The sequence below is a fragment of the Emydura macquarii genome, unplaced genomic scaffold, assembly GCF_026122565.2.
Source record: "Emydura macquarii macquarii isolate MOO-44397 ecotype Brisbane River unplaced genomic scaffold, CSIRO-AGI_Emac_v2 contig_2473, whole genome shotgun sequence".
In the NCBI taxonomy this organism is placed as follows: domain Eukaryota; kingdom Metazoa; phylum Chordata; order Testudines; family Chelidae; genus Emydura; species Emydura macquarii.
In genome coordinates this window covers 43373409-43382421 of record NW_027132610.1, presented here as the reverse complement: position 1 = coordinate 43382421, position 9013 = coordinate 43373409, and the positions used below count along the sequence as shown (strand labels likewise).

Below are 9013 nucleotides of genomic sequence, written 5' to 3'. Positions count from 1 at the left end.
CTTACATGTTTGAGTAAACCTTCTTCCTGTAGGGGAGAGAAAAACTTTGGTATTCAGTTCATGAGGGGAAAGTAGCCTTCAGAATTTTCCCCTTTTTCAGTTGCTCCCTCCAAGGTGCCATGTTACTACATCTCTCTCAGCTGGAGAGTGTGGGTCTTGGTTCTTTCTGGAGCTTTGCAGTGCTATGCTTGGGCCAAAGGGGTACACCAACAGCAGGCAGTCCTTCTCCCAGGACCTGAGTAGGCTGTCTTTACAACACCTCCAGATCCCACTGGTTCACTGAAAGACCCAGCAAAGAGTGAATTCCCTTAGTGATAACGCACTGTACTGACACGGAATAATTAGATCACTGGTGGGTTAAGCCACTACTCCGTAGCTCATGCTTAATTTGGAACAGTAAGGCTTGCTGTGGATATTAAGGAGGTCCCTATTAAACAGAATATTAGAAGTGTTTACTACAGATATTTTTTAGAGGAAAGGAACTTGATAGAAAGTAGTAGTTTATTTTTTTTTAAAGTCTCCCTTTGTTCCTTCCACTCCTTGTTTTCCCTTCTAATGCTTTCCTTTTAAAGACAATGTTAGTTGAAACTTTTTAGCATGTGTTGCTGAGAGCAAATGACTATCATTTCCAAAATAGGTGGGGGAGGAGGAGATTGGGAAAGACAAACATTGGAAAAGTGAGAGAAGATGGAAATAAGGGAAATAATATTTGAGCACTACTGGCCCTAAATTTTACATCCATCTCTGAACTTCAGAGCTCTTTCTATAGTAATATGGAACATTTGATAGGTATCGGACAGGTGTGCTATACCTATAGCATATAAATAGTTTGCTTATATCCAGTTTCGTCCTAAGAGTGAAGCTCAACTCTTTGTGCAGAGCCAGCACAATACCTATGCATCAATGAATGCACCTTCATTAAGAGGTGTATAGGCCTCATATCAGTCTTCTGCACATGGATGAAAATCAGCCAGTAAGAAATGTGATAGGTTTATTATTAAATCCTCCAAATTGCATGTGTACTTTATAGATAGATTCTTCTGGCTGCCAATGCTTGTAGTATTGGGTAATGATAAGCCCAAGCCACAACACTTAAATCCGGATCTTGACTTCTAATTTTGAGGGTGTTTGGAGCTAGAGTTTTGTTTTCATACATGTTTATTGCCACAAACCTTGGCTCTGGATCCCAGCTTCCACAGAGTTCAGTGGTTCTTAGGATGTGGGGTTTTGATTCAAATTCAAGCTGATTCTTTGTCAGGGGCTAGTGTTTAATAAGTGACTCTCATTAGTCAATTGTAGAATAAATAGTTCTGCCTCATTCTCAGCAATGTGAAAATTGTTGTCTGGCAAATTAAAAACAAAAACAAACCCAAAGCTTTGATTAAGGCACCCAACTTAAAACAAATTTCAAAAGCCATACTCTAGTTCTCTCGTAGAAACCCCTTCCTCCCCTATTATAACTGCTTTTTAAGGCTAAAAAAGCTGGCACATCTGCACATTGTGAGCACTTGAGACCAAACTGAAAAGCAATATTTAGAAAGAGATGTTTTCATCTCCAAGGGTGATATCAATTCATATTTTAGAAGACAATGTTTTGTCATTGATAGAGGATTGCCATAATTACATTTGATGTATAGTTATAAAAGAGTATGTGGATCAATACATTGATTCACAGGTCATTTATCTCTTTGTTACGTGCCCCAAACAAAATCTTAGCTTTCTTTTCTTTCAAAATACTGTATTATTAAGACACTGAGCAGGTAGCACATGTGGACCTGAATAATTTCCTTTAGATAAGAGAAGTTTTGGAGACTAGGTGCAAGATTAATCAAATACTCTAGTCTGTCTTTGCAGGCAGGCTCAAAAAACAACAGACTTTTAACACTCCATTTCAGGTTGCACAGAGAGTGATTTTTACCATGCTCTCTTTGAGAACCCTCAATCTCTTTCCCAATGCAACTCAAGTTCCTCTCTAATGTCAGATATTCCATTGGTATAAATAGCATCATTATTTTGGTTTCAGTGAAACTATGCCAATTTATATCCACTGAGGATCTGGCCCATGATGTTTAACCTTGAGCTCCAAAGAATTGGGTCTAATCCTTTGTAATGGGGTTAGGGATAGGAGTAGGGTAAAATGAGATCCTACTTCACCTTACATTATCTCAGAAGGCCAAGAAGCACCCTGTCTCTCACCACCACTAAAATTACCCAGAAAAACAGGCTTGGAGTGGTTCTCTGCCTGTGGGCAGGGGACACTAGTGACATCAGGGGACTTCCTTCACTGCTCTCTACCTAGAGTGGCTACACCAGTAGGGCATTACCTACTGGGTCCCCAGAACACTGTGGGATTGGATTGAAGGCTGTAACCCACTTACCCTCTGTCTTGAAGGACATCACAGTTGTTCATAAAACCCTGGTACTCAGTCTGAATTCTGGAGACTATGGTGCAAGAACTTCCAAACTGCCCCACCCTTTCATCATGGTACCTCTTCCCCAGTTGATCCTTTTATCTGCATCAGCTCTGTCTGTGAGGTGGAGTGCTCCCACCTGGTTACTAGAGGGCAGCTTCATCTTGTACTAAACTGTTAAAAAGGGAACACCCAAAAACACCAAATCAAATAAAATAGGTTATTTTTTCAGTTTTCTTTTTTTCCTCAGATATTTTCTCCAACTGCTGTATCATATCCAGTGGAACTGGAGTCAGAGGGCCCTGGACAAACTGTTATTGGTGGGTATAGTGAAGAGACATGGCCTCCGTCAGAGAGTGACAGCGAGGGGCCACAACCCGCTCCCTTATGGGCAGACACAAGAAACCCATGCCCACCCTGCCAGAAGGAGAAGGGTGGGACAGGAACAGGATATATAAAAGGTGGGTCCTCTTGCTTAGTTTGGTGGGAGCTTCTGGAGCAGGAGGTGGTGGAGGTCTTGGTCTCTCACCTGCTACTGGAGTGTGAGTCTGAAGAGAACTGCTACAGCTCTGAGGACCTGGAGGGACTGCTAGAGCTATCTGCCACCAGGAATGCTGAAGAGCTGCTGAGACTACCATGGGTGATGTATCCCGTGGAGATGAATGACTATGCCAGAGTCCACATACACCCTGAGGGGAAGGCAGGAAGTGGTCCAAGGACAGCTGAGTGCACTCTGGCTGCATTGCTGCCTGAACCCAAGTTAGCACATTTTGGCTGGAACCCTGCTGACCCAGTGACAGAGACCTCCACCACTGCTAGGGCCCTGGGCTGGTGCCTGCTGAAGTACAGTGGGCCCAGGTCCTCCTATTCCCTGCTGCTGACCCCACCCCTGACTGCTAGGAAGACTAGGAAGCCTGACTGCTGCTCTGCCCTGCTACAAGGCCAGAGCCCCTAGACTGCTTTCCTGTTCTTCCCTGATTGGAGAATATGGATTTGCATGAATTTTTTTCCAAAGTGTTCTTAATAAGGATTCCTTATTAACATTAAAGGCACAGGCCCACATTGTTAGCTCATGTAAACAAGCATAGCTCCTTTGATTTCAATAGTGATACTTGTTTCACACTACTTAAAGATTGCTCTGTAGTTTCACATCAAGGCACAATGATTTAGTATTCTAGTTATTATTATTTTAACTGGCTTGAGGCTAGTTTTCCAAAGTCTATCCTTGTCCTTTCAAAATAGTAAAATAACAAATGCTGTTTCAATTTCTTTACAGTTGGCATAAATATGTATTTTTTAATAGATCCATTCATATTTTTAAGGCTAGAAGGGACAATTTAATTATCTACTCTTACTTTCCATCTAACACAGGTTGCAGGACATCACAGAAAAATTCTGGCTCCAAGTCCAATTGGTGTGGGTGAACTAGACAATTTTTTGATTAAAACATTTCTAGTGATGGAGAATCCATCAGAACCTTTGGTAAGTTCTTCCAGTAGTTAATTACCCTCACTAGTAAAAACTTACACCTTATTTCTACTCTGAATTTGTCCAGCTTCAACTTTCAGCCATCACATTGAATCTCATTATACCTTTGTCAGCTAGATAGGTTTTCAATCTATATCTATTCCCAATGTAGGTATTTACAGATGGATCAAATCATCCCTTAACCTTCTCTTTGTTATGCTAAATAGATGGAGCTTCTTGCATCTTTCATAGCAAACCATCTTTTCCAATCCTTTCTTAACCATTCTTGCAGGTCTCCTCTGAACCTTCTCTAATTTAACAACATCCTTTTTGAACTGTACACAGTATTCCTGTAGTGGTCAAGATAGTGCCAAATACAGAGGTAAAATAAGTTCTACTCCTACTCAAGAGTCCCCCCATTTATATATCTGTATAAGGGTATGTTCCACCCCTGCGTATGTGCTTTTGGATCATTGAGGTGCTGCTGATGTGCCCTGCCTTATTTCGCAAGTCTGCATCAGTAAGTTCTCTTTATGGAGCTGGTCAAGGAAAAGCCAAACACAAACCAAGAAGATATTAAGAGGGGCCATGCTAATATTTCAGGACAAGAGCAATTACAATAAACATTTCATGAGGTCCTTACCTCAGGACCCTGGTTCAGAGCTCCTGAACTTTAAGTACACAAGACAAAATCTCTGAGCCTGGTCAGGCTAGTCTTCTGAAGTCTGTGTAAAACAGAGGGAGATGACCACCCTTTGTAACTTGGGTGGCTTCTAGCCCCTTCTCCTAGGTATATCTGGTTTTACAGGCTCTTTCAGGGAACATCTTCCTTCTCTATCTGCTCCCATCCTGAGCTCCGCTCTTTCCTGTATAAACCACCTAGGCCCAGTGTTGGCCAGGGCCTCCTTGATTGCACCCGAACTGTATTGGCTGTAGACTCCAGCCAGTCCCTTTAAAGTTGTAGTACACTTCTTCACAACAGCCAAGTATCACGTTAGCCCTTTAGATCAAAGCATCACATTGAGAGCTTGTGTTCGGCTAATTATCCACCATGACCCCAAGTCTTCTTCAAACTCACTGCTTCCCAGGATAGAGTCTACATTCTGTAAAATGGCCTAAATTCTTTGTTCCTAGATGTAAGACCTTACATGTGGCTGTGTTGAAATGCATATTATTTGATTACACTCAGATCATTCTCTCTCAGCGACCTCTCATTCTCTTCATCTTTGGGTCATCTGCACACTTTAATGATTTAACATTTTTTTCCAAGACATTGATTAAAAAACATTAGCTAGTGCAGGGCCATGAACTGATCTCTGTGGGAACCTACTAGAAGCACACCTGCTTGATTATTCCTTATTTACAATTACATTTCAAGGCCTACCAGTTTTTAATCTATTCAGTACATGACCTACTGATTTTGTTATTGGATTTTTTTCTTTTTACTCAGCATTGTATGGAACCAAGACACATGCCTAACAGAAATGTATTACATCAACACTATTACCTTTATCAACCAAATTTGTAATTTCAAAAAGAAAAGAAAAAAACCTCATTAGTTTGGCAGCCTATATTTTCCATAACCCCATATTAATTGTCATTAGTTATATTACCTTTCTCTAATGCTTTACCGATCAAGTTCTGTATTAGCCATTCCATTATTTTGCTCATGATCCACATACAGGTGATATGCCTATAATTATTTGGGTAATCCTCTTTACCTTTTAACTATATTTATATTTTTTGTTTATATTTTGTTTTCAAATACAAGTATCTGCTGTGCTGTGCTGTGCTAGAGGGGGGACAAGCCAAATTGTTGCTGAGTACCTGGGAGACCAGGTGTGTGACTGGTGCAAGTACAGCTGACTGTGGGTGGGTGCTTGTGACTGGTGCAGTTACAGGCACCATTTTGGCAGTTGGGGGTTTGTCTGTTTGAGTGATTGATTGGATCCAGGTGGGGCTAATTGCGGGGGCGGGGCTTTGAGGGGTAAGAGCAGGGGGTTGGCAACTGACCCAGCCTTATAAAAGGCAGCCAGCTGCGAACCAGCTGAGCAGCGAACAGAGGGGCGGCTAACAGAAGGAGAAGGAGGGAGTTTGCCTGGGAGTTCGCCTGCGGAGAGAGCCCACTGCAGGTGTTTGCCTTTCAGGCGTTGCTGAGCAGGACACAGAGCATCTGAGGAGGCTCTCAGAGCAGAGATATGGAGATGGAGCGATCTGTTGTTGTCACCTGCACTGGATGTGCTATGTTTGTCTTCCTCCCCCAGGATAGAGATGACTTCATCTGTACCAAGTGCAGGCTGGTTTCCTTATTGGAAGAGAAGGTTAAAGGACTAGAGACCCAAATGTCAACCCTGCGGTGCATTACAGAAAACAATGTCTTTCGCCATCAGGCACAGGCAGAGCGTAAGGAAGATTCAGAGAAGCCCGGGCAGGCGAAAATGAAGAACGGGGAAGGAAATTGGCAGCATGTGACCTCCCGAAGAAAGAGAACCCATGTGCCCACCATGGAGATAGACGTAAGGAATCGTTTTCATCCTCTCTGCACAAGCACAAGTACTACGGCGGAGAATGATTTGGAGGACCCTTCAGAGGGAATGGATCAGAAGGAGACCCATTTGATCAGAAGGCAAGGGATGCATTCTCCTAGGGATGGGGGTTCCACGACCACCATTCCCAAGAGGAAGAGAAGGGTGATGGTGGTCGGGGACTCCCTCCTAAGGGGGACGGAGTCATCCATCTGCCGTCCGGACCGGGAAACTAGAGAAGTGTGCTGCTTGCCTGGAGCTAGGATTCGGGATGTGACGGAGAGACTGCCAAAACTTATCAAGTCCTCAGACCGCTACCCCTTCCTGCTTCTCCACGTGGGCACCAATGACACTGCCAAGAATGATCTTGAGCGGATCACTGCGGACTATGTGGCTCTGGGAAAAGAGATAAAGGAGTTTGAGGCACAAGTGGTGTTCTCATCCATCCTCCCTGTTCAGGGAAAAGGCCCAGGTAGGGACCGTCGCATTGTGGAAGTAAATGCGTGGTTACGCAGGTGGTGTCGAAGAGAGGGCTTTGGATTCTTCGATCATGGGATGTTGTTCCAGGAAGAAGGACTACTAGGAAGAGACGGGATTCATCTAACGAAGACAGGGAAGAGTATCTTCGCAGACAGGCTGGCTAACCTAGTGAGGAGGGCTTTAAACTAGTTTCGACGGGGGACGGGGACCTAAGCCCGAAGGTTAGTGGGGAAGAGGGACACCGCAAAGAAGCAGAAGTAGGAGGGTGCAGCAGGGGAGGCCTCCCGATTCATACTGTGAAAGTAGGCCAGTCGGCTACTTATCTCAAGTGCCTGTACACAAATGCAAGAAGCCTGGGAAACAAGCAAGAGGAACTGGAAGTCCTGGCACAGTCAAGAAACTACGACATGATTGGAATAACTGAGACTTGGTGGAATAACTCTCACGATTGGAGCGCTGTCATGGATGGGTATAAACTGTTCAGGAAGGACAGGCAGGGGCGAAAGGGGGAGGAGTTGCACTGTATGTAAGAGAGCACTATGACTGCTCTGAGCTCCAGTATGAAACTGGAGATAAGTCAGTTGAGTGTCTCTGGGTTAAGCTTAGAAGCAAGAACAATAAGCGTGATGTCGTGGTGGGTGTCTGTTACAGACCACCAGACCAGGAGGATGAGGTAGATGAGGCTTTCTTTACTCAACTGGGGAAAGTTTCCAGTTCACAGGGCCTGATTCTCATGGGAGACTTCAATCACCCTGATATCTGCTGGAAGAGCAATACAGCAGAGCACAAACAATCCAGGAAGTTTTTGGAGAGTGTCGCTGACAATTTCCTGGTGCAAGTGCTGGAGCAACCAACTAGGGGCCATGCTTCTCTTGACCTGCTGCTCACAAACAGGGAAGATTTGGTAGGGGAAGTAGAAGTGGGTGGCAACCTAGGCAGCAGTGACCATGAGATGGTCGAGTTCAGGATCCTGATGGAAGGAAGAAAGGGGAACAGCAGGATACGGACCATGGACTTCAGAAAAGCGGACTTTGATTCCCTCAGGGAACTGATGGGCAGGATTCCCTGGGAGGCTAATATGAGGGGGAAAGGAACCCAAGAGAGCTGGCTGTATTTTAAGGAGACCTTATTGAGGGCACAAGAGCAAACCATCCCAATGTGCAGAAAGAATAGCAAATATGGTAGGCGTCCAGCTTGGCTTAACAAAGACGTCTTTGGCGAACTTAAACGCAAAAAAGAAGCTTACAAGAAGTGGAAGCTTGGTCAGACGACTAGGGAGGATTATAAAAACACTGCTCAAACGTGCAGGAATGAAATCAGGAAGGCCAAAGCACAATTGGAGTTGCAGCTAGCAAGGGACGTGAAGGGGAACAAGAAGGGTTTCTACAGGCATGTTGCCAACAAGAGGAAGATTCGGGAAAGTGTAGGCCCCTTAAGGAATGAGGGAGGCGACCTAGTGACGGAGGATGTGGAGAAAGCTGAGGTACTCAATGCCTTTTTTGCCTCTGTCTTCACAGACAAGATCAGCTCCCAGACTGCTGTACTGGGTGGCACAGAATGGGAAGGAGACGAACATCCCGCAGTGCTGAAGGAACAGGTTCAAGACTATTTAGAAGGATTGGACATTCACAAGTCCATGGGGCCGGATGCAATGCACCCGAGGGTGCTGAGGGAGTTGTCTGAGGTGATTTCAGAGCCATTGGCTATTATCTTTGAAAGCTCGTGGCAACAGGGGGAGGTCCCTGAGGACTGGAAAAAAGCAAATATAGTGCCCATCTTCAAAAAAGGGAGGAAAGAGGATCCGGGGAACTACAGACCGGTCAGCCTCACCTCAATCCCTGGAAAGATCATGGAGCAGGTCCTTAAGGAATCCATTTTAAGGCACTTGGAAGAGAGGAAGGTGATCAGGAACAGTCAACACGGATTCACCAAGGGAAAGTCATGCCTGACCAACCTGATTGCTTTCTATGATGAGGTGACTGCCTCTGTGGATGTAGGGAAGGCGGTGGATGTGATATACCTTGACTTTAGCAAAGCTTTTGATACGGTTTCTCACAGTATTCTTATCAGCAAGTTAAAGAAGTATGGGTTGGATGAAAGGACTATAAAATGGATAGAGAACTGGCTAGA

General features: G+C 44.5%; 1 protein-coding gene across 1 annotated transcript; it reads left to right on the top strand.

Moving 5' to 3' along the window:
* The first annotated feature begins 5969 nt into the window (after positions 1-5969).
* LOC137162893 (uncharacterized) lies at positions 5970-8527 on the top strand. The gene is made up of 2 exons (XM_067562790.1): positions 5970-7352; positions 8401-8527. Exon 1 carries the CDS (start codon positions 6077-6079, stop codon positions 7070-7072), a length of 996 nt encoding a protein of 331 aa, XP_067418891.1. The 5' UTR covers positions 5970-6076; the 3' UTR covers positions 7073-7352; positions 8401-8527.
* The last annotated feature ends 486 nt before the right edge of the window (positions 8528-9013 follow it).

Excerpts from the sequence above, each read along its gene's own strand:
- LOC137162893 (XM_067562790.1), top strand. The coding sequence starts at position 6,077 with ATGGAGATGGAGCGATCTGTTGTTGTCACCTGCACTGGATGTGCTATG.